Source organism: Nelusetta ayraudi, unplaced genomic scaffold (assembly GCF_046127955.1).
Source record: "Nelusetta ayraudi isolate G7.1 ecotype Tasmania unplaced genomic scaffold, CSIRO-AGI_Nayr_v1 ptg000016l, whole genome shotgun sequence".
Classification (NCBI taxonomy): domain Eukaryota; kingdom Metazoa; phylum Chordata; class Actinopteri; order Tetraodontiformes; family Monacanthidae; genus Nelusetta; species Nelusetta ayraudi.
The window spans coordinates 6,656,972-6,679,988 of NW_027466066.1; the positions used below are offsets into that span (position 1 = coordinate 6,656,972).

At 44.1% G+C, this 23,017-nt stretch overlaps 5 protein-coding genes across 7 annotated transcripts; 4 read left to right on the plus strand and 1 right to left on the minus strand.

The window, feature by feature from the left end:
- Positions 1–48: 48 nt before the first annotated feature.
- Positions 49–5,081, plus strand: LOC142886966 (cytochrome P450 2K1-like). Of its 2 annotated transcripts, XM_076024260.1 has the most exons (9): positions 1,237–1,775; positions 2,087–2,249; positions 2,353–2,502; positions 2,693–2,853; positions 3,469–3,648; positions 3,746–3,887; positions 4,290–4,474; positions 4,655–4,796; positions 4,872–5,081. In XM_076024260.1, exons 1-9 carry the CDS (start codon positions 1,566–1,568, stop codon positions 5,057–5,059), a joined length of 1,521 nt encoding a protein of 506 aa, XP_075880375.1. In that variant the 5' UTR covers positions 1,237–1,565; the 3' UTR covers positions 5,060–5,081. The 2 variants fall into 2 exon arrangements, with proteins under 2 accessions (XP_075880376.1, XP_075880375.1); XM_076024261.1 differs by lacking the exons at positions 1,237–1,775; positions 2,087–2,249; positions 2,353–2,502; positions 2,693–2,853 and adding an exon at positions 49–139 and having other exon boundaries at positions 4,872–5,074.
- Positions 5,082–5,702: 621 nt separating this feature from the next.
- LOC142886969 (cytochrome P450 2K1-like) lies at positions 5,703–8,867 on the plus strand. The gene is made up of 9 exons (XM_076024265.1): positions 5,703–5,994; positions 6,109–6,271; positions 6,352–6,501; positions 6,584–6,744; positions 7,264–7,443; positions 7,518–7,659; positions 7,747–7,928; positions 8,319–8,460; positions 8,541–8,867. The coding sequence occupies exons 1-9, from the start codon at positions 5,785–5,787 to the stop codon at positions 8,726–8,728; spliced, it is 1,518 nt and encodes a 505-aa protein (XP_075880380.1). The 5' UTR covers positions 5,703–5,784; the 3' UTR covers positions 8,729–8,867.
- A 2,139-nt stretch (positions 8,868–11,006) lies between these two features.
- On the plus strand, positions 11,007–15,935 carry LOC142886968 (cytochrome P450 2K1-like). The gene is made up of 9 exons (XM_076024264.1): positions 11,007–11,234; positions 11,551–11,713; positions 11,817–11,966; positions 12,153–12,313; positions 12,928–13,107; positions 14,108–14,249; positions 14,644–14,828; positions 15,004–15,145; positions 15,496–15,935. Exons 1-9 carry the CDS (start codon positions 11,025–11,027, stop codon positions 15,681–15,683), a joined length of 1,521 nt encoding a protein of 506 aa, XP_075880379.1. The 5' UTR covers positions 11,007–11,024; the 3' UTR covers positions 15,684–15,935.
- Positions 15,936–16,785: 850 nt separating this feature from the next.
- Positions 16,786–19,919, minus strand: LOC142886970 (uncharacterized). 2 transcript variants are annotated; one of them, XM_076024267.1, is made up of 4 exons: positions 19,779–19,919; positions 18,719–19,363; positions 18,286–18,387; positions 16,786–18,108 (listed from the first exon to the last, which is right to left on the minus strand). In XM_076024267.1, the coding sequence occupies exons 2-4, from the start codon at positions 19,346–19,348 to the stop codon at positions 17,173–17,175; spliced, it is 1,668 nt and encodes a 555-aa protein (XP_075880382.1). In that variant the 5' UTR covers positions 19,349–19,363; positions 19,779–19,919; the 3' UTR covers positions 16,786–17,172. The 2 variants fall into 2 exon arrangements, with proteins under 2 accessions (XP_075880382.1, XP_075880381.1); XM_076024266.1 differs by having other exon boundaries at positions 18,286–18,390.
- On the plus strand, positions 19,890–22,836 carry rnps1 (RNA binding protein S1, serine-rich domain). The gene is made up of 7 exons (XM_076024268.1): positions 19,890–20,042; positions 20,637–20,783; positions 20,865–21,050; positions 21,230–21,335; positions 21,872–22,025; positions 22,125–22,266; positions 22,353–22,836. Exons 1-7 carry the CDS (start codon positions 19,933–19,935, stop codon positions 22,456–22,458), a joined length of 951 nt encoding a protein of 316 aa, XP_075880383.1. The 5' UTR covers positions 19,890–19,932; the 3' UTR covers positions 22,459–22,836.
- The last annotated feature ends 181 nt before the right edge of the window (positions 22,837–23,017 follow it).

A 23,017-nucleotide genomic window follows, 5' to 3' on the forward strand; every position in this document is an offset into this window, starting at 1 on the left:
TCAACTCAACTGGGCCACGGCCAACATTATCGCCTCCATTGTATATGGAAGTAGGTTTGAATACAGCGATCCCCGCTTCGTAGCAATGGTGGGACGAGCCAATGAGTCATTGCGGATGGCTGGATCTACCTCAGTGCAGGTAAACAAGAAAAAAACATTTAACCTGAACAACGAAATTTCCACAAAAGGATTTTTTTTTTAAATCCCATGTTGGCTTCACAGCTCTATGACATGTTCCCCCGCCTGCTTTGGTGGATCAGAATGAGAGAGAGGTTGCTCAAAAATAACGAAATGGCTGCACGGGATAACATTGATATTATCAAACACCTGGAAGAGACCCTGAATCCCAATCAATGCAGAGGATTTGTGGACTGTTTTCTGATTCGGAAGCAGAGGGAAGAGGTGAGACTCTAAACTGGTGAGAGATGTGAGGCACAGCTGTATTGTAATGAAAAGATGTGGCTGTTTTCTCCACCTGGACTCGGGTGTGACACAGACTCACTTCAACAAGAAGAACATGCTATTTTCCATCGGCAACCTGTTTGCTGCTGGCACCGACACCACAGCAACCACAATGAGATGGGGTTTGCTGTTCATGGCCAAATATCCACATGTGCAAGGTAAAGACAGTGTGATGTCACAAAGGGTGTTGATATTTCTGGACCTTGGGTTATTTTGCGGGAAGCTAAAAACACTTTGGTAAATATATGATTGTTTGCAGACATCTAAGGAGTCTGAAATGAAGAGTTGGACGAGGCTGAATGGTGTTTTACAACATGGTGCAGCTTGAAATGGAAAGAAAATTGTTTGCCTGTGCACAGACAAGGTCCAGGAGGAGTTGAGTCGTGTGGTGGGAAGCCGTCAGGTCCAGGTGGAGGACAGGAAGAACCTGCCCTACACTGACGCCGTCATCCATGAGACACAGCGACTGGCCAATGTTGTCCCCATGTCCGTTCCTCAGCCAAGATCAAAATGTTGCCTGGTGCTGATGTCACTAACTAATACCCAAGGAAAGCTGTGCTTGCTGTGAGCCCCGGTGGCTTACGGAGGTACACAGGTGATCTTCATTGTGTGATTTTTTTTTGGAGTGAGGTCAAGTCCAACTCGGCGCAAAATTGTTTTTCATAATTTCTTTCTTTCTTTATTTTAAAGTGACCAGTACGTAGCGCTCACTTCCAGAAGTAAACAGGTTTGTGAAGAAAACCTTGGAATGCTGCAGTGATTCTTAATCACTGACCAAACAGGTTAGAACAGACAGCAGAGGCTCCATTTTCACAGGCAACAGCATCGAATGTCAAGGGGGTGGAGCAACATTACCCATACCATATTGCTGCAGCCTATGTATACGGGCTTAGCTGTGCAGCACACCTCTCAATGGGATGGAGTGTGTGACCGTTTTATTTATCTTTTCCAAATTGGGATCAGCCAGATAGGGGCGGAATATTGATCCCTTGACTTCAGCTGCTTTTGTGAGACGGATTTTCTTCAGGCTTTGCATTCTGTCCGTGGGACTTGCTAGGTCACCAGGAAAAAGCAAGAACAAAAAAACAACAACAAAACACAGCATGTCGGTTTTCCAGGACTTTGTTCTTCTTATCTTGTCCAGTCCCTCCACTCTGCTGGGGACTGTTGCTTTTCTGCTCATCCTCTGGTTTTCCTACAGCAGCTTCTTTTCTCAGAAAACAGAGAGGGAGCCACCGGGACCGAGACCGTTTCCTCTGCTTGGCAACCTGCTGCAGATTGATCTCAAGAGACCCTACAAAACACTCTGTGAGGTAAGATGGTGCAAAAGCATTTATTTTTTTAAAGTGGTACAGTTGACCTCAGACGACGTGGAGGCACTACAAAACAGCAAAGTGTACTAAGACACACTGGTAAATGCAGGTGTTTATCTTGGCTTAAAAAGCATTTCTGTCTCAATTCTTAAGGTAAACTTTAGAATATCAAATGCTTTTTGTCAAATATTGCCATATGTCTTTACACTGTCTCTGAAATTCCATTTTTAATCCTCAACCTGTCTCGCAATTTCCTTTGCATATTTTTTTGTCTGTCGTGACAAAATGTCTTACCTTTGCACTTTTTCCAGCTTTCAAAGAAATATGGCCCTGTGTTTACGGTGTACTTTGGACCCTCTAAAGTGGTGGTCCTGGCTGGATATGAGACAGTGCGGGAGGCCCTTGTCAATAGGGCAGAGGAGTTTGGAGACCGGGAAATCTCCCCCATATTTTATGATATGAATCAGGGTCATGGTACGGGTTTGTTGCGCGTTAGTTCTAACAAAGCCAGGCATTTTTCTTTCATTACATTTAAAGCAACGTTTGAGAAATTCATTGACATTTTTGTCATCATCAGGGATTTTGTTTGCAAATGGAGACTCCTGGAAAGAAATGAGACGTTTCGCCCTGACGACACTGAGAGACTTTGGGATGGGAAAAAGACTGGCAGAGGATAAAATATTGGAGGAATGCCACTATCTGATCAAGATGTTTGAGGAGCACAAAGGTAGGAAGTGAGGATGTGGAAGTGTATTATTGAGCTCTGTCAATTGGCAGTTCACTTATTCAGTCTGCTGCTCGTTGCCCCTTTTTGATTTGGCTGATGAGAGGCTTTGATCGCACAGGATTCATCTGTGACAAATCTAAAAGGAATCTTAATGTTCCAATGAGTTCTGGTTGTCGGGTGGTTTTTACAGGAAAACCTTTAAAGACGCCATCTCTGCTCAACTGGGCCACTTCCAACATCATCTCCTCAATTGTGTATGGAAGCAGATTTGAATACAGCGATCCCCGCTTCGTAACAATGGTGGGAAGAGCCAATCAGTCCATACGCATTGCTGGATCTGCCTCAGTCCAGGTGGGATACATATCTGCCTCAGTACTATGCTTCACCTAAATGGTGTAAATAGACTTGTGTTGTGGGTAAAAATAAATACATTTTAAACTTCTTTACGTTCTAAAATAAATATTGGAATCCTTCAAAAAGTAAATCAGCAACTCCCCCTTGAAACTGTTTTGGACCTGGTCCAAATCCATTCACTGTGTTTGGTTGTTGATTAACGTTGCAGACTTTCTTATCAACCTTTATGTTGGATGTAGTTTTCTTTATTTTTTTTCTCTCCGCCTGTCTCCTCTTTCATTTCCTTTGTCCTTTAAAGGAACAGTTCAACAGGCCAAGTCGCCTATTGCCATAATCCCTGTAGTCATGTGAGTAGGGTAGAATTTCCTTTAGTTGTCAGTCCTGTCGTTTTGAGGTCCGAGGGGCAGAGATGGCAGCTGCTCAGTGAACAAAATTGAGGTGGGGGTCTCCCTCCCTCTAAACTCATTAACTACACAAGTCCACAACTCCAACATGCTCTCTTGGACAAGTTGCGGCCTGCACATTCAGCAAACTTTGAAATATTGTTTCATTGTGTTCAGTTTATATGAGTTTTTTAAACAATTACTTTTGTTCTCTTGTGATGCCAAACAGCTCTACAACATGTTCCCCAGACTGCTCGGGTGGATCAAAAACCGGAAGCAGTTGGTTAAAAATGCTGAAAATGCCTTCGTGGATAACATGGTCATCATGAAGAAGCTGAAAGAGACCCTGAACCCTAGCATATGCAGAGGATTTATAGACTGTTTTCTGATTCGGAAGCAGAGGGAAGAGGTGAGACTCTGCTGTCTGATGTACGTCTGAGACGTTAACACAAATACGTGGAAGTATAAGTCTACAGGCGTGATGGGATGGCTGCTCTTTGTACCAGGAATCTGGCATCAAGGAGACTCACTTCAACGACAAAAACTTGGTGTTTTCCGTCACTAACCTGTTTGGGGCTGGCACGGACACCACCGCAACCACTCTGCAGTGGATTTTACTCCTCATGGCCAAATATCCACATGTGCAAGGTAATCTAGTGGAATCAGTCAAGGACGAGTAATTGCCCCGCAGCGGTTGTGATCTGTAATCCCTGATCAGACCAAATCAATCTCTTTATCAATCTGTATGCATTTGTATTTAGAGGCCTTTTAGATAGCTCGAGAACATGTAGCTCTCTTGGCAAAAATATCATGAATAATGTGGAAATTTGATCCTTTTTATCATGTCATTTAGGCATATAACAGGCAAAACATAAAAAAAATAAGTCATAGCCTAACTTTTTCCCGCTGCACCCAGGCCAGGTCCAGGAGGAGCTGTCGAGTGTGGTTGGATGGCATTTTCCTCTAGATGCAAGATAAAGTTCTGAAATAATATCTAAATGCAACATGGTGCAGCATGAAAATGAAAGAAAATTGTTTGCCTGTGCACAGACAAGGTCCAGGAGGAGTTGAGTAGTGTGGTGGGAAGCCGTCAAGTCTGGGTGGAGGACAGGAAGAACCTGCCCTACACTGACGCCGTCATCCATGAGACACTGCGACTGACCAACATCCTTCCCATTGCCATTCCTCACAAGACCAGCCGGGACGTCACCTTCAGAGGATACTTCATCAAGAAGGTCGGCTTCTCATCACTTTTTACATTTGTCTAACATTTTTGGCAAGTGAAAATCTGCAGGCATTAAATATGGCCACATAACAATTGTTTTATGATATTTTTTTCTCATTCCAGACTATCAACCTATGACATAACGTAACAATTGAGACATTTTAGGATAAACTTTTCTTTTTGTCGCCAGGACACCACCGTGTTTCCTCTTCTCACCTCTGTTCTGTATGACGAGAACGAATGGGAGAGCCCTCACACTTTTAATCCCTCCCACTTCCTGGATGAAGAGGGCAAATTTAAAAAGAGGGACGCCTTCATTCCATTCTCAGCAGGTACTGCTCTGATTTGCTTCCTTTCGACTTGATTCCTCGTGTCTTTTTTTTTTCTTTCTCTAAACTCCTCCTCAGGCCGCAGGGCGTGCCTGGGAGAGGGTCTGGCCAAGATGGAGCTCTTCCTCTTCTTCACCACCCTCCTGCAGCGCTTCCGCTTCACTCCTCCGCCTGGGGTCCAGGAGGATGAACTGCAGCTGACTGCGGCTGTGGGCTTCACCCTCAACCCATCACCTCATGAGCTGTGTGCAATCAGTCGTCAGTGATGAGGCAGAGCAGGTGGTGGAGGGAGAGAGAGAGAGAGAGAGAGAGAGAGAGAGAGAGAGAGAGAGAGGGAGGGGGAGAGAGGGGGAGAGATCAGATCAGAGCTGGATCTGGAACTCATTCCGTAAAAAAACCTCTGCAGAGAAATGTGGGTGGAGGAACGTGTTCATACATGTTGTCCCTCTGTGTGGAATTATAAAGTGGTTCCTCTCAGCTAATAAAAGTGTCTCAGCCTGTTTTTTTTCCCCACCTCCAAGGCTTCAAAAGAAATAGAAATGAGTGTTTGTTTCTTACATCTTAAAGAGTGAAAATATTCCTTTCTCCTATAAAACCACCAATACAAATTCTTTTTGTTCTGGGCCACAACGAGCTATATGCATATTCTTTGAAGTTAAAACGTTTGGTTTTGTTTTTCTTTTGAGGTGAGATCAGCACAAAAACCAATTCATTCGCTTTTTAAACAAAACAAAACAAAACAAAACAAAACCAGTTTTACTCACTAACAGGTATGTGCAGGTGCAAACTTTTGCCTGCAGAGGTAGACATTGCACCGGGCATTTACCGGCGTCTCTTAACGTTTTACCATTATGCATTCTTCACAAGAAATTTAAGTGGACAGGATTCCTTAAAGCTGCACCCCGGAACTTCCTGACACAGATTCTTGGTTTTTAGTGACGCCCCTAAATTCAAACTTTTATATCAAGGACCAACAACCACCCGCGCAAACATGTTGGAAGAGTTTTGTTTTTGGCAGCTGTCCGGCACTTCCTGGGCTCTTCTGGCAGCCCTCGGGTTGTTATTTCTGCAGTTTCTCTACGGAAATCTCAGTCTCATCTCCGGGGAAACGAGAAAAGAGCCTCCTGGACCCAAACGGTTCCCCCTGATCGGCAATCTTCACGTGGTGGACCTCAAGAGGCTAGATGCTTCTCTTTTAGCTGTGAGATTCCTCCTGTCTCTTCAAATGAAATTGGCATTTGTTCCATGAGTGGAATGTGTTGTCGTTGAGCGTGTGCAAATGTCTGTAGCTTTTTAATGTCCTCGTTCCCCTCAGCTGTCGAAAAAGTATGGACGGGTGTTCACAGTCCACCTCGGCCCTAAGAAAGTGGTGGTGCTGGCGGGATACAAGGTAGTCAGAGAGGCCCTGATTAACTATGCAGAGGAGTTTGGAGAAAGAGACATCAGTCCACTGTTTTTTGACTTCAATAAAGGCCATGGTGAGCTTGAACAGTCACCTCTCTTGTTTGATAATCAGTTGTTTGGTCAAATTAAGAAGAGCAATTGTTTCTTTTTCCAGGCATTTTATTCAGCAATGGTGACTCCTGGAAAGAGATGAGACATTTTGCCCTGTCTACACTGAAGGACTTTGGGATGGGCAAAAGGATGAGTGAAACCAAAATAATTGAGGAATGCCGCTGCCTGATCGAGGAATTTGAGAAACACAAAGGTGACTGTCTTGATGCGTCTCACTGTCACGAGAAAGCCTTCATTTTTCAGAACTCACGCCTTTTGCTTGTTTTTCTTCTCAGGTGAACCCTTCAGGAACGCCAATGCGGTTTCATATGCTGCTTCGAACATAATATCAGGGATCATGTACGGGAAGAGGTTTGAATACAGTGACCCAGCCTTCCAAGAAATGTTGGCAAAAGACCATGAGAGCATCAGACTGATGGGTTCAGCTTCCATTCTGGTACGATGGTTCTGCCTTCATCCTACTCTTGTGTTTTATTTGTGCGTTATGGCAACATGATTTGGTACATTGCAAAATCTCTTATTTTTCCCTTGAAGATTCTGCCAATTATTTGGTGAAATGTTCTCCAGGAACTTGTGCTAGTGATCTCGCATAAATAACAATAGGTTTATCTGTGTTTGTAGAAGTGAACCCAAACCTGGTGTGTGTGTGTGTGTGTGTGTGTGTGTTTAAAGGTGCAAAGTTCCTTTTTAAAGACCAGTTCACTTATTGGTTGTAGAAAATGATGGAAATTTAAGACAAATGGATGAATTGTTGAAATCGGTTGGCTCCAGCCACCATGCACAGTTAGAGGGTCCTGGAAAGAGCAGTTAGAATTAGAAATACAAATAAATATAGTGAAAATGTGTATTTGTTAAATGAATCATCATAAACCAAGCAAACACAAAAGTACACCAGGACCTCATCAGGTTTTGCTCGCTTCTGTTGTAAAGATATTTGACTTGTTCTTTGTCACAGATATACAATGTGTTTCCATGGATTGGACCGTTCCTTAAGAACTGGAGGATTTTGATGAGAAACCTGGAGATACGCATAGAGGATAATAAAAACATCATTGCAGATCTGGAAAGCAGCTGGGACCCTTCGTCGTGCAGGTGCTTCGTTGATGTCTTCCTGAACCGTCAGCTGAAAGTGGAGGTGAGGATTCTCGACTTCCCTACATCGTATAAGACTACTGGTGGCCCGACCCCTCTGGTCTCTTGTCTCGTCAGAAATCGGAAATGGAGAACTCGCACTACCACGAGCACAACCTGCTCAACAGTTTGATGAACCTGTTTGCAGCTGGAACAGACACAATGGCACTCACACTCCAGTGGTGTTTGCTCTTCATGGCCAAGTTCCCTCGTTTTCAAGGTGCAGGAACACTCCAACATGCTGGTCTGACGATAGGCGTCTTGTTGGCCATCACACCAAAATCCTTCTTTGTTTCACTGAACCCAGACCAGGTCCAGGAGGAGCTGACCAGGGTGGTGGGAAGCAGACAGGTCAGAGTGGAGGATAGGAAGGACCTGCCGTTCACTGACGCCGTCATCCACGAGTCACAAAGGCTGTGCAACATTGTTCCCCTGATCCCTCACAAGACCAGCCAAGACGTCACCTTTGAGGGCTACTTTATTGAAAAGGTCAATCAGAATCAACACTGTCGGGAAACTGGGGAGACTGCACTATTTAATGTAAATAGATATTTTAGCGTCAGTTTTGACATGATCCAAAGCAGTTGGTATCTAGTGGACTGAATGACCACTTGATTTTGTTCTTGGACTTACACGGTTGGGTTTGTATTTGCAGTCTTTGGAAAGTTATGCAATGTCAAATGAAATGTTTAATTCATCTAAAATGTTCGACATGAAATATTGCGACATAAGGCTGTATGGACTTTTTATTATTATTATTGCAGATATCATGGTAAGGTCTGCAAGGCTGGAATGTCTTTCCATTTGGTGCAAAGTTTTTCTTGTTGAAAGAATTATTCCTCAAACAATGTATTGACAAGCCCTTGTCTTCACCTGCAGGACACCACAGTGTTTCCCCTCCTTACGTCTGTTCTGTTTGATGAGAGTGAGTGGGAGAGCCCGCACACTTTCAACCCTCACCACTTCCTGGATAAAGAGGGCAGATTCATCAAAAGGAATGCCTTTATGCCCTTCTCCGCAGGTATGGTGAGGCTCTTTGTGCCTCTCTTCATCTTCGCTTTTAGGCATGACCCTCCCTTGAATATTTCTCAACTGTCTCAGGTCGCCGGGCATGCCTGGGAGAGAGTCTCGCCAGGATGGAGGTCTTTCTCTTCTTCACCTCCCTCCTGCAGCACTTCCGTTTCACTCCTCCGCCTGGAGTGACGGAGGACGAGCTCGATCTCGCGCCCGTAGTGGGCTTAACCCTGAGCCCCAGGCCGCATCAGCTGTGCGCCGTCAGTCGCCAGTGACTCAACGCTTGCCTCTCGTTTATACTTTATACACCAATGCCTTTTCTTTTAAACCTGTGAAAGATGCTTTGATGGCAGAAAATTGTAAAACTTTTTTTTAAATTCATTGTCACTGAAATAAAGAACGAGTATGATCACATTTGGGTACATGTTGCATTTGTTGCATTTAGAGCAACATAAGTGTGAAGGTTGGCTTCTCAACTTCTCAAATGTCAAAAATGTTATGTTCATCATGGCAGGATATTTGAGAAAGTCTGAAATGACCCTTTTTGCCACCAGGACACCACTGTGTTTCCTCTTCTCACCTCTGTTCTGTATGATGAATAATGAGAACGAATGGGAGAGCACTCACACTTCCTGGATGAAGAGGGCAAATTTAATAAGAGGGACGCCTTCATTCCCTTCTCCGCAGGTACTGCTCTGATTTGCTTCCGTTCGACTTGATTCCGAGAGAGAGAGAGAGAGAGAGGGAGGGAGAGAGAGAGAGAGAGAGAGAGAGAGAGAGAGAGAGAGAGAGAGAGAGAGAGAGAGAGAGAGAGAGAGAGAGAGAGAGAGAGACGTGTTAAAACAAAACCGGTTTTACTCACCAACAGGTATGTGCAGGTGCAAACCTTTGCCTGCAGAGGGAGACATTGCACCGGGCATCTACGGGCGTCTCTTAACGTTTTACCATTATGCATTGACACAGATTCTTGGTTTTTACTGCGCAGTGACGCCCCTAAATTCATTCATTCATTCATCTTCTACCTCAACTTAACATCGCCCATTTGACCTGAACAGAGAGGTGACTCTTAGGCATCGCACCGACCCCAAATCTCCGTGAAACACTTTGTGTGACGTGCCGAAGTTCACTTTCAAGCACGTCTTCCCATTGCTATATGGAGAGACTGCTTCGCACCGCTGGCAGCAGGCGAGCCATGCCCATGCGCACCTGGAGGACTGTATCGTGGAGTTGGACGTTCTCAGGGCCTTGGACCTACGTTGGCCGAGAAGTGCAAAACACCCGCAAAAGAGAAAACAACCGCAAATCACAAAACACAACACATCAACCAAAACTGAACTGTGATACCTTTGCCACGAAAACTAAACATGCTCTCCCTCTCTACGCTGCCGGTGTCTTGCCAAGGCAGTTATCCCCGATAGAATTTGTATCCCCTGGTCGTTTATTACGCCATGCTACGGACAAATTAGACATTTATTAAGAATGTTTTTATTCCGCTCTGTCCGACGTGTTGTTGAAGTGTTTTTTCAATTGCGTTACGCTACGGACACATGAGACGGTTATTACATTAGGCTATTCAGTGCACTGCATTGGCAATGTCGTGTCTATTTCCTCCTATGATTTGACAATTTTGTACCACGTAGGCTAGACGACTACTTACACTGTGAAATCACCATCAAAAATATTGTTGTAAATGATTCTGAATTTCCTCTCCAAAAATAATCCTAAAAAAATTTCATCATATACCGTTTTGTATTTATTGTGTTTTTCCACTGCACAAAACCATACAGGTACTTAGACCAGGTCATGTCTAGTCACACTGGTGAATATGGAGAAGATTCTTCTCTCCTGCATGAAGTTACAAGGGGGATACTTATTATATCAGACTGTACGGAAGGGCTGCCATATGCCCCCCTGTAACTGTAACAGTGCACTGAATAGCCGAATCTTCGACACCACGTAGGGGACAGCGGAATAAAAACATTCTGGATAAATGTCTAATTTGTCCGTAGCATGGCGTCGTTGATTAAACTAATAATTGGCCAAGGGATACAAATTCCAGCGTAGACGGGAGAGCACGTTAAGTTTCCGAGGGGGAAAAAGTATCACTTACCCATTACCCACTGTGCAGCACACCTCTCAATGGGAAGGAGTGTGTGACCGTTTTATTTGTCTTTTCCAAATTGGGATCAGCCAGATAGGGGCGGAATATTGATCCCTCGACTTCAGCTGCTTTTGTGAGACGGATTTTCTTCAGGCTTTGTATTCTGTCCGTGGGACTTGCTAGGTCACCAGGAAAAAGCAAGAACAAAAAAACAACAACAAAACACAGCATGTCGGTTTTCCAGGACTTTTTTCTAGAACTCCCTCCAACCCGTGTGCCCGCCCCTTTCCCCAGGAACCCCCCCTCACTCAACTTCATCTAGAAATTCCTCCAACCCATGTGCCCGCCCCTTTTCCCAGGAACCCTAAAGGGACCTTAAGAACTGTTGTGAGACGGATTTTCTTCAGGCTTTACATTCTGTCCGTGGGACTTGCTAGGTCACCAGGAAAAAGCAAGAACAACAAAACAGAATGTCGGTTTTCCAGGACTTTGTTCTTCTTATCTTGTCCAGTCCCTCCACTCTGCTGGGGACTGTTGCTTTTCTGCTCATCCTCTGGTTTTCCTACAGCAGCTTCTTTTCTCAGAAAACAGAGAGGGAGCCACCGGGACCGAGACCGTTTCCTCTGCTTGGCAACCTGCTGCAGATTGATCTCAAGAGACCCTACAAAACACTCTGTGAGGTAAGATGGTGCAAAAGCATTTATTTTTTTTAAAGTGGTACAGTTGACCTCAGATGACGTGGAGGCACTACAAAACAGCAAAGTGTACTAAGACACACTGGTAAATGCAGGTGTTTATCTTGGCTTAAAAAGCATTTCTGTCTCAATTCTTAAGGTAAACTTTAGAATATCAAATGCTTTTTGTCAAATATTGCCATATGTCTTTACACTGTCTCTGAAATTCCATTTTTAATCCTCAACCTTCCTGTCTCGCAATTTCCTTTGCATATTTTTTTGTCTGTCGTGGCAAAATGTCTTACCTTTGCACTTTTTCCAGCTTTCAAAGAAATATGGCCCTGTGTTTACGGTGTACTTTGGACCCTCTAAAGTGGTGGTCCTGGCTGGATATGAGACAGTGCGGGAGGCCCTTGTCAATAGGGCAGAGGAGTTTGGAGACCGGGAAATCTCCCCCATATTTTATGATATGAATCAGGGTCATGGTACGGGTTTGTTGCGTGTTAGTTCTAACAAAGCCTGGCATTTTTCTTTCTTTACATTTAAAGCAATGTTTGAGAAATTCATTGACATTTTTGTCATCATCAGGGATTTTATTTTCAAATGGAGACTCCTGGAAAGAAATGAGACGTTTCGCCCTGACGACACTGAGAGACTTTGGGATGGGAAAAAGACTGGCAGAGGAGAAAATATTGGAGGAATGCCACTATCTGATCAAGATGTTTGAGGAGCACAAAGGTAGGAAGTGAGGATGTGGAAGTGTATTATTGAGCTCTGTCAATTGGCAGTTCACTTATTCAGTCTGCTGCTTGTTGCCCCTTTTTGATTTGGCTGATGAGAGGCTTTGATCGCACAGGATTCATCTGTGACGAGTTTAGAAGAGTCTGAATGATCCAAAGAGTTCTGGTTTTATTGTTTTCACAGGAAAACCTTTTAAGACGCCATCTCTGCTCAACTGGGCAACTTTCAACATCATCTCCTCCATCATGTATGGAAGCAGATTTGAATACAGCGATCCCCGCTTCGTAACAATGGTGGGAAGAGCCAGTCAGTCCATACGCATTGCTGGATCTGCCTCAGTCCAGGTGGGATACATATCTGCCTCAGTACTATGCTTCACCTAAATGGTGTAAATAGACTTGTGTTGTGGGTAAAAATAAATACATTTTAAACTTCTTTACGTTCTAAAATAAATATTGGAATCCTTCAAAAAGTAAATCAGCAACTCCCTCTTGAAACTGTTTTGGACCTGGTCCAAATCCATTCACTGTGTTTGGTTGTTGATTAACGTTGCAGACTTTCTTATCAACCTTTATGTTGGATGTAGTTTTCTTTATTTTTTTTCTCTCCGCCTGTCTCCTCTTTCATTTCCTTTGTCCTTTAAAGGAACAGTTCAACAGGCCAAGTCGCCTATTGCCATAATCCCTGTAGTCATGTGAGTAGGGTAGAATTTCCTTTAGTTGTCAGTCCTGTCGTTTTGAGGTCCGAGGGGCAGAGATGGCAGCTGCTCAGTGAACAAAATTGAGGTGGGGGTCTCCCTCCCTCTAAACTCATTAACTACACAAGTCCACAACTCCAACATGCTCTCTTGGACAAGTTGCGGCCTGCACATTCAGCAAACTTTGAAATATTGTTTCATTGTGTTCAGTTTAAATGAGTTTTTTAAACAAGTTTTTTGTTCTCTTGTGATGCCAAACAGCTCTACAACATGTTCCCCAGACTGCTCGGGTGGATCAAAAACCGGAAGCAGTTGGTTAAAAATGCTGAAAATGCCTTCGTGGATAACATGGTCATCATAAAGAAGCTGAAAGAGACCCTGAACCCTAGCATATGCAGAGGATTTATAGACTGTTTTCTGATTCGGAAGCAAAGGGAAGAGGTGAGACTCTGCTGTCTGACATACTGTCAGGTCCATAAATATTGGGACATTGACACAATTTTCATCTTTTTGGCTCTAAACTCCACCACAATGGATTTGAAATGAAACAAACAAGATATGATTTTCTGATATGCAAATCAGGTGAACGATGTAGGAATTACAAAAGTTTGTTTATATGACTACCACTTTTTAAGGGACCAAAAATTCCCGAGCTCAGGGTCACGGGGGTCTGCTGGAGGCTATCCCAGCTGTCATAGAGCAAAGGCAGGGTATGGAACAAATTTACAATCATAAATCAAACTTTCCCTTTTTAATACTTAATACTACAATTGCAGCCTAAAGTCTGGAACACATAGACATCACCAGAAACTGGGTTTCATCCCTGGTGATGCCACACCATGAGACTAGCACCACCATGCTTCACCGATGAGGTGTTATGTTTTGGATCATGAGCAGTTTCTTTCTTCTCCATACTCCTCCCTTCCCATCACTCTGGTACAAGTTGACCTTGGGTTTGATTTGATTTTTCAGCCTATTGATGGCTTGCTTTATTGATGCTGACAACTCTTTGGATCTCATATTGAGTGATGACAGCAACAGATTCCAAATGCAAATAGCACACTTGAAATGAACTCTAGACATTTTATCTGTTCCTTGTAAGTGGGATAATGAGGGAATAACACACACCTGGTCATGAAACAGCTAAGCAGCCAAGTGTCCCATTACTTTTGGTCCCTTAAAAAGTGGGAGGCACATATACAAACGGTTGTCATACACCGTTCACATCATTTGGATGGAAATACCCTCAAATTACAGCTGAACGTCTGTAGTGAAAGCATATCTTGTTCGTTTCATTTCAATCCATTGTGGTGGTGTTTCGAGCCAAAAAGATGAGAATTGTGTCAATGTCTTAATATTTAGGGACCTGATTATGTCTGTGACATTAACACAAATACATGGAAGTATACAGGCTTGATGGGATGGCTGCTCTTTGTGCCAGGAATCTGACATTAAGGAGACTCACTTCAACGACAAAAACTTGGTGTTTTCCGTCACTAACCTGTTTGGGGCTGGTGCGGACACCACCTCAACCACTCTGCAGTGGATTTTACTCCTCATGGCCAAATATCCACATGTGCAAGGTAAACTAGTGGAATCAGTCAAGGACGAGTAATTCCCCCGCAGCAGTTGTGATCTGTAATCCCTGATCAGACCAAATCAATCTCTTTGTATGCATTTGTATTTAGAGGCCTTTTAGATAGCTCGAGAACATGTAGCTCTCTTGGAAATTTTAATATATTATATTATACTATATTTTATTTATTTTATCATGTCATTTGGCAAAGGGTTTTGAGGTATAACATAACATAACATAACATAACATAACATAACATAACATATATCATACCCTAACTTTTCTCCCCTGCACCCAGACCAGGTCCAGGAGTTGACATTTTACTCTAGATGCAACATAAAGTTCTGAAATAATATCTAAATGCAACATGGTGCAACATGAAATTGTTTGTCTGTGCACAGACAAGGTCCAGGAGGAGTTGAGTAGTGTGGTGGGAAGCCGTGAGGTCCGGGTGGAGGACAGGAAGAACCTGCCTTACACTGACGCCGTCATCCATGAGACACAGCGACTGGCCAATGTTGTCCCCATGTCCGTTCCTCACAAGACCAGCCAGGACGTCACCTTCAGAGGATACTTCATCAAGAAGGTTGGCTTCTCATCACTTTTTACATTTTCTATTGTTTTCGGCAAGTGGAAATCCTCTGCAGGCATTAATTATGGAATCATTGTTGATGATGATTCTTTCTCATTCCAGACTATCAACCCATGGCATAACGTAACAATTGATACATTTTATGATAAAATTTCATTTTTGTCGCCAGGACACCACCGTTTTTCCTCTTCTCACCTCTGTTCTGTCTGACGAGAACGAATGGGAGAGCCCTCACACTTTTAACCCCTCCCACTTCCTGGATGAAGAGGGCAAATTTAAAAAGACTGATGCCTTCATGGCCTTCTCAGCAGGTACAGTATTATGAGAACTGGATACTGGACTGGCAATATGGTGGCATGCCGATTTTCCCCAGTGGCCCCTGGAGGTACTGCAACAAAAAAAAAATCCCACGTGCCCAAAATACATTTTTCCTTTAGACCGCAATACAAAAATAAACACCTTTAAAACAGCTGACACGACGACTGTGACCTGAAACGCAATTCAAATTCAAAGACTTTATTCCCAGCGTGACGTCACAACGTCGTTATGATTGGCTGCATCCTGATGTTTCCAGGATTGTGTGGGGTGTGGGGTGTGGATTTGCTTCCTTGTATTTTTTTTTTTGTCTTGAACTTCACTTAAACCTTTTCTTTCTCCTCAGGCCGCAGGGCGTGCCTGGGAGAGGGTCTGGCCAAGATGGAGCTCTTCCTCTTCTTTTCCACCCTGCTGCAGCGCTTCCGCTTCACTCCTCCACCAGGGATCCAGGAGGATGAACTGCAGCTGACTGCGGCTGTGGGCTTCACACTTGGCCCTTTACCTCATGAGCTGTGTGCAATCAGTCGTCAGTGAGGAGGAAGAAGACGAGGAAGAGGAGTCGTGCAGGATCAGTGTTTGACACAATATTAATTATAATTTGTTTCCTAATGTAACTATAATTTGTCATTATGACAGAAGTGATTCCATTCATGTTTAACCAGCCCAACTTCTCTTGTTAAGCCTCTTTTACAGGTGAATTGGATGAAGGTGTCTTATTCAACCAGAAAACTCTTAATTTGTCAACTCCTGTTTTTTGTGTTTTGTGTTGTCATTGTAGAGGAACTGAAATAAAAAAAAAAATGCAAAAAGGTGGTCGTAAAAGGGTGAACGTTTTTTTTGTCTCATCTTGGGTGTAGGTTGCAATTACCTGGTGCAAGAAGTTAGGTGTTTGGTCACTGAGCAGGTTGGTTTAGCTGCACACTACTCATTGAAGGCACACGATGGTGAGGCACTGCTTTTGACATTGCCTTTCCCAAATCTAAAATCAGAGAGAAGGGTCCAAAAAAAAAAAAAAAGAAAAAGAAAAAAGAATCGTTGCCAGCTATTGCTGCCAATCCTATCAAATAGAAAGTGAGATATCAGTGATAGTGACTGTGGCTGTGTTGGATAAACATTTAGAAAAGAAGGACAAGTTACAAGATGGGCCTGAAAAACAAACATACAAAATAACCCTGCGACTTTGATGAAGGCCCTAGTTTGGGTCGCGGCCACCTGAGAGCCATTGGTGTTAGTGTAAATAAATCTGTAACTGAACATCTCCAAACCATAAAGCTATTTTCTGTAAGAAGAGCAGCTCTGTCGGTATGTAAACTTCTGTTCGTCCTGACCTTGTCAAACATTAACTTGATTTCTCTAAACATTTGACTTTAGGAAATTAATCAATGGTTCTAAAGTACAAAAGTACAAAACTCTGGTATATTCTGGTTGACATTTAACTTTTTGGAGCCCAAACTGCATAGTATGCATAGTTGCATAGATAAACTTTAGGTTAATGGTGCAATCAAATGCGGCTCGATTTATAAAATCATTGATATATAACAAAAACCCATTCTGACGAGAGGTTCCTTTTAATTTGACAGATTTTTTTTCTTTTGCGGTTAGGTTGTCGATTATATCCAAAACAGAAAAATGATACTTTGAATTCAGAATATTTTTAATCAGCATTTGGCATAACAACTGTCATTTGTGCTGCTGAGTGTTACAAAAATACACTAAATAAAAGCAGTCTTGCTTGTACAGAGATTATCGCTATAATAAATATGACAAAGCACCTACACGTACATGTTAAGTTATTCAGCTTCTATTGCTTAGAGTGAAGGTAAACCATGGACAACAATAACATTTTTATTTTCCTGCTACTTGAATTCAATCTCCTAAAATGAACCATGGGAATAAAATACTTTTTAAAAATTCAAATACAAGTCAACATGAAAGGCAAAGTATAACTTGGTTAGACTTGGAAAAATGTTTTGAAAACTAAAAAAAAAATAATTATTTCAAAAGAAGTGCTACGAAACGACAACTAGGGTCCTTCCACTTTGATGGTGCTGATCTGCTGATCCTGCTGCTGTGCTGACACGCTGCAGTCAGGCAGAGACCTGGAAGAACAGCTGCCGGAGAAGTCAGTCATTTTGTTCTCCGATCCCCGGAAGGTCTGGCTTTGCGACTCGGCGTACGCAGAGGCGAAGGGCTGCGCGAAGGCGGTCGCGAGCGTTTGCGCGCCCTGCTGCTGGTAGGCAGCGGTGTACTGCTGTGTTTGCGACGAGGCGTGGGCGAGGGGAAGGGTCCCGTTGTCGCCGCTGCACGGCGGGAACCCGTTCATGCTAGAAGGACTCAATTCTGGCAGCTTGAAGGCCTCGACGCCTTCTAGACCCTCCAGGGAGTTGTAGCTCGCCTGGGCTCGGCTGCACTCGGCGTACGTGCCTCGACTGAAGCCGAACGCGTCCTGGCTGACGGACATCGACGCGGACGGCGGTGGGAGGCGGGAGGGCGAAGGGGTTTTACTGCGGTGATGATGCTGCTGCTGGACGCTGGTGCAGCTTCCCACTTTGGAGGCCAAACTCTGCAGGGTGCTGAGGATCTGCCTCTGAATGACCGTCTGCTGCACTTGCTCCTTCTCCAGGCGGATCTGATGCTCCACCAGCATCTTCACCGCCAGGCCCAAGCTGCGCACCTCAGAGCCTAGGCACTGAATCTGATCCTGGAGCCCGCCTCGTCCCGCAACCTCCTGGGATGCCTGCTGAGGACTTGCGCCCCCCTCGCTTCGAGAGGCCGCCTGAGAGCTGGGAGCCTGTAGACGGACCGGGGCGACCCAGGGGGCGGATTGGGCCAAAGGTGAATGTGAGTGGTTTGGAAGACGAATGCCGACCCGGGGGAGGGCTTGAGGGGGACGGGCAAGCGGGGCTGGTCTCTGTGACAGAAAGCGCCTCAGTCCTCCGGGCTGACCTTTGAAGTCAGTCTGTAAAAAATTTAGAGTAATTTTGAGGACATTCACAAGTACATCCACTGCACAAATGTAAACAATGCTAGATTTTTTTTCTTCACAGTCCTGATGTCTGCAGTTCAGCCTCTCAAAGTTAAGCTTTTAACTAAATTAATAAGTTTTGTCAAAGTCTGACATTTGCCTTCTTCTTACCGGTTCAGTTGTCAGGTCGTACGATTCAGATGGTTGCGAGACAGCATTTCTTTGGCCAGCACTGTGGGGACTCACATGATCTCTCCTCAGTGAGGACACCACCTGCTGGAGCGGGAGAGAGCAATGAAAAGCAAGTGGTCAAAGTAAGCCGACAACCCAAATTCAAGCAACGTCCAACCATCTAAACAGCTCTTTGGTAATTCATTAATGACATATCTAAGTGCAAAGTCAGATGGAGATTAATTATAATTCCATGTATTTTCCCATATACAGTATTCCACATTTGCTATGTATGTGCTAAGTAACACATAGAAGGAAAAAGAATATACACATCAAATACGGAACACTTTATTCAGAGTACAAAGCTGCCTTATACTGTGGCTGGTTTTGTTTCTCCTACAGTACGATCGCAGACAGCCTTTATACAAAGTACCTTCATCCTCTGCGACAGCGCTTTGTCCAAAAGCCTCCTTCGAGCAGCCAGCATTGAACGAGTTGCTGAAGATGCTGTAACCCTCCTCCTCAGGGGTGCTCCAGGAGCAAGATTAGAGGACACCATGCTCGTCTCTGCTCCTGTGACTGCAGGCGGGAGGTTCATCTGTTGGCTGTTCTGTGCCAAGGAGGTGACGCTGACAATCTGAATATCATTCTCTTCCTTATCCTCCTTTTGCTGCTGCTCAAGCCTGCTGCCTCCAACGATCTCACCAGACCCAGATGTCCCAGCAACAGAATTTCGACCTGTCAAAGACTGTTTGGCTAAGTTTGAAAGTCCTGCAAAGCCGGCATGGTGAGACACTCCATGCCGGAGGCTTTGCAGGCTCCAGCTTTCTTGTGATGGCCCCGCTCGAGGCTGCAGCGGTGCTGAGGATGTGCTGCTTCCAGCCTCGAAGGGTCTGACTCTCCCTGGTGGCCTCCCTTGGAATTCCCTCAGGAAGTAGTATATGGCTTGGGCAGACACCTTAATGTTCTCCAGTTCCAGCACAGCTTTGATCTTACGGAAACTGAGACCAGCCTTTCGCAGCTCCACCACTTTGCGCTTAGCTGCGTCGTCCAGTCGGCCCATATTGGACTGTTGATACTACCAAAGGAGAAACATTGTAAGTGAAAAAAATGATTCTTATCTTGAGATGCAGTTGGTGCAGACATGTCAGTCAGTGGCTACAAGCACATTTTTAGACGAACAGACTTTGGAAATTTGTAGACTAGGTCCCTTACCCCAATCCCCCGTGGTTAATTCAGAGGGAATTAGATAATAAGTCATCACCTATCACATACACAGTGCACTCTTAGACTTTGCTACTACACCAGAACTACTGTCGGAGCAAGCTGCACATTATCCACATTGTGTAGAAATACCCCTTCCCTTCAACATCCCCACTGAATTTGCTTTCTCTGATTTCCCTGGATGGGATTTTGCAAGAATGGCTAAAGATAGCTGCTAACATTGTATAGCTCAATAACGTTACGCTCTTTACGTAAAACGGGACACTCACTTCCTAAAACAACACCACGAGACGGAACACTGCCAGAGGGTGGCTAGTTGGTCAAACAATTTCCGCATTCCACAGTAGAGACCTTCGATCTCGGCAAGTGTAACACAGGCACACGCAAATAGGTTCCATACCCGACACCAACATAGATAAACAAATGAGTTGTAAATGGCGCTCACGTGGAAACGTAACTTCCGCCGTGTCGTCATCACCCAGCGACACACTCTCGGGCCGTGCTCAAGTCGGAAGATACTCGTTTCGAAAAATGTAAGTTTTGGCTTCTAAATAAATGCTATCGCGCTCGTTTGGGTATAAATGTGTGTTTAATTAAACGGGTAACTTATATAGGTATTTTATTGTCGAGTGCGTGCTTCGTGGACATAGTAACTCGTATTTGTGTTGTGGAGCCGATTGAATGAGAAACGGTCGAGGCACGTTCGGACTCGAAGAAGAAAAAAAAAGGAAAATATTTTGCTGTCCCTGCAAATAGCTGTAAAGTTTCACATAATTATTATTATTTTTTTTTTTTACCACGATGAATACCTCGCTTCAAACCCAGATTGTCGTGTGAACATGTATGTTCCAGTAGATCGGACTTCCGTGCCTTTGTTAATTTAAATTGAATCAACGGGGGTATCACTGTAGCCAGCTTTTAGATTTAATGACTCGTGGTTTCAGTGGTGCTCGCATCGAGATCTGGTGAGATGATCTAAGTAGACAGTATGGATGCTCCAAAAACCCACAAATTGCAGTGACTGAAATAATACATTTTTAAACCGTCTGTATGTATTTAATGTAGTATTATTTAACAATACAAGCCTTCGTGATCTTATATCGGCAACAATGCGTCTTCCACTTCAGGGCACCATCACCCACAAAGAGGAAGGAGGAAGAAAAAACAAAAGACCGCGGCAAAGAGAAGACCATTACCAAGGACGGGGACAAGGAGAGAGGACGGGACAAAGTGCGGAAACGACGTAGTGCGTCTACCGGGAGCAGCAGCAGCAGGTTTGTCCATTAATTTCACTGCTTTTCATATGTAATCCTTCCAGTTGCTGTCTGACCTCCCTTTCTGTTGACGTCAATCAGGTCCAGGTCAAGCTCCACTTCAAGCAGCAGCTCAGGTTCCAGCTCAGGTTCCTCGAGCGGCTCGAGCTCTTCTGGCTCCAGCCGCTCCGGTTCTTCAAGCTCTCGTTCCTCCTCCTCGTCGAGCTCCTCTGGCTCCCCCAGCCCAAGCCGCAGGCGCCACGACAACCGTCGGCGCTCTCGCTCACTGTAAGCCACCCTTAAAATATTGCTGATGCAGTCCCACTGCCGTAGCTGAGGTTTATTCACTTCCTGCCTTCCATCTGGTTGATCAGTCACATGGCGCTAAACAGACTATTGACACAGTTTGGGGTTTTTAAAGTATAGGTCATGACAATGTTAATCATTGTGTGTGTATCTTTTCAAAGGTCCAAAACTCAGAAGAGGGGTGATGACAAGGAGCGAAGAAAAAGGAGTCCAAGCCCCCAGCCCACTAAAATTCATCTTGGGCGACTAACCAGGAATGTCACCAAGGTCTGCACAGCACTTGTTAAACTTGGATATATATTGGAACTTATTTATTTTTTATAAAATTATTATTTATTGATTGATTAACAGCTGGATTTTAAAGAAATTGTCAAAAACAAATGTCTATTGCACTACCAGTCAAAGTTTTTGACACACCTTCTCATGCATTTTTTATTTTATCTTTGCAACTTTCTACACTGCAGATAGACACTGAAGACATGAAATATATGAGCAAGATAGTATGTAATTATGCAGCAAAGAAAAGCATGTTAAATAACTCTAAATATGCTTTTTATGAAAGGCGGCTATTTTGAAGAATTTAAATAGAAAACGAGTCATTTTACACTTTGATTTTATCCTACATAATTCCATGTGTGTTCATATTTAGTTTTGATGCCTTCAGTGAGAAACGGCAATGTCAATAGTCATTAGACATTAAATTCATAGGGTGTGTCCAAACTTTTGACTAGCAGTGTATATCTCATGACAGTTGATTTTATCTAATTTGTCTGTTGTGTTTATTTTTACTCATTTTTTTGCAGGAACACATTCAGGAGATATTTTCCACATATGGGAAAATCAAATTGGTGGAAATGCCAATGGACAGACTCCACCCACACCTGTCCAGGTGCTCCGCTTATGTAGAGTTTGAGACCCCTGAGGAGGCCCAGAAGGCCCTCAAGTACATGGACGGAGGTAAAAACGACGTTGCTGCACCGCGCATCGTGCAGACAGGCTGAAACTGCTTCCGCTGCAACAGGGTGTTCAATGGTTTTGTGCGGTGGTTGTTTGTAGGTCAGATTGATGGACAGGAAATCACAGCGTCTGCTGTGCTGACTCAACGCGTGCGCCCTCCTCCTCGTAGACTTTCTCCCCCTCGCAGGATGCCTCCACCACCGCCCATGTGGCGTCGCAGTCCGCCGCGCATGAGGCGAAGGTGTGTTGAATGATTTCCGGCCACTCTTTTTCCTTGCATTCGTCGCCTCAAGTGTCTTTTGTTTAAAACGGTTTCTGTCCCCATAGATCCCGCTCCCCGAGGAGGCGGTCTCCGGCTCGCCGCCGCTCCCGCTCCAGATCCCCCGGCCGCAGGCGTCACCGCTCCCGCTCCAGCTCCAACTCCTCCAGATAGATGCGGTTGTGGTCTCCTGAGACACCGTGTTCTCCTAGATTCCCTCTGTGATCGACTGGAGCTCCTGATTCCCAGACCCCCTCGGACTCAACATAAATAATGTCATAGTTATTGTAGCCAACATAAACATGTGCCTGCTGCATGTAGAGAGCGGAAGTCACGTTTTGTTTTGTTTTAAAATCTTGTGTAAACGTCAACCCCTTTTCATATTTTGTCTAATGTTGATCCTTACACACAGTCTTATGTTGTTTTTTCCATGCTGAGTTGGGGCTCCACTGCGATCCACAAATGTTTCCTTAAGGATGGGACTTCTTTTTATCTTGTATTGAATTTTTAGACATTTCCAAAAATAAAAACATTTAAAAAGACGTTCAGTCTTTTTTTTTTTGCAGTGTTTTCTTAATCACTTATAATTCTCAACACAACACCATCTAAATTATTCTTTTTTTGCCTCAACATCATGTGTCCAACTGACTCAAAATCTGCAAAGTGTTATGCACCAAAACAGTTGTATTGAAAAAAATTCTTTCAGCAGCTTCCATGTAACACTGGGACTTTT

What these genes read in the sequence shown, in the direction of transcription:
- LOC142886970 (XM_076024266.1), bottom strand. Translation starts at nt 19,348, where the DNA reads ATGGGCCGACTGGACGACGCAGCTAAGCGCAAAGTGGTGGAGCTGCGA. An exon ending in CGCTGTCGCAGAGGATGAAG is followed by an intron (nt 18,391 to 18,718) that starts GTACTTTGTATA and finishes CTCCCGCTCCAG; the next exon opens with CAGGTGGTGTCCTCACTGAG. An exon ending in ACGACCTGACAACTGAACCG is followed by an intron (nt 18,109 to 18,285) that starts GTAAGAAGAAGG and finishes AATTTTTTACAG; the next exon opens with ACTGACTTCAAAGGTCAGCC.
- rnps1 (XM_076024268.1), top strand. Translation starts at nt 19,933, where the DNA reads ATGAGTTGTAAATGGCGCTCACGTGGAAACGTAACTTCCGCCGTGTCG. An exon ending in ACCGGGAGCAGCAGCAGCAG is followed by an intron (nt 20,784 to 20,864) that starts GTTTGTCCATTA and finishes GACGTCAATCAG; the next exon opens with GTCCAGGTCAAGCTCCACTT. An exon ending in CCGCCGCGCATGAGGCGAAG is followed by an intron (nt 22,267 to 22,352) that starts GTGTGTTGAATG and finishes CTGTCCCCATAG; the next exon opens with ATCCCGCTCCCCGAGGAGGC.
- LOC142886966 (XM_076024260.1), top strand. Translation starts at nt 1,566, where the DNA reads ATGTCGGTTTTCCAGGACTTTGTTCTTCTTATCTTGTCCAGTCCCTCC. An exon ending in CCTACAAAACACTCTGTGAG is followed by an intron (nt 1,776 to 2,086) that starts GTAAGATGGTGC and finishes CACTTTTTCCAG; the next exon opens with CTTTCAAAGAAATATGGCCC. An exon ending in GATGTTTGAGGAGCACAAAG is followed by an intron (nt 2,503 to 2,692) that starts GTAGGAAGTGAG and finishes TGGTTTTTACAG; the next exon opens with GAAAACCTTTAAAGACGCCA.
- LOC142886969 (XM_076024265.1), top strand. Translation starts at nt 5,785, where the DNA reads ATGTTGGAAGAGTTTTGTTTTTGGCAGCTGTCCGGCACTTCCTGGGCT. An exon ending in TAGATGCTTCTCTTTTAGCT is followed by an intron (nt 5,995 to 6,108) that starts GTGAGATTCCTC and finishes CGTTCCCCTCAG; the next exon opens with CTGTCGAAAAAGTATGGACG. An exon ending in TGGGTTCAGCTTCCATTCTG is followed by an intron (nt 6,745 to 7,263) that starts GTACGATGGTTC and finishes TCTTTGTCACAG; the next exon opens with ATATACAATGTGTTTCCATG.
- LOC142886968 (XM_076024264.1), top strand. Translation starts at nt 11,025, where the DNA reads ATGTCGGTTTTCCAGGACTTTGTTCTTCTTATCTTGTCCAGTCCCTCC. An exon ending in CTGGATCTGCCTCAGTCCAG is followed by an intron (nt 12,314 to 12,927) that starts GTGGGATACATA and finishes GATGCCAAACAG; the next exon opens with CTCTACAACATGTTCCCCAG. An exon ending in CTTCATGGCCTTCTCAGCAG is followed by an intron (nt 15,146 to 15,495) that starts GTACAGTATTAT and finishes CTTTCTCCTCAG; the next exon opens with GCCGCAGGGCGTGCCTGGGA.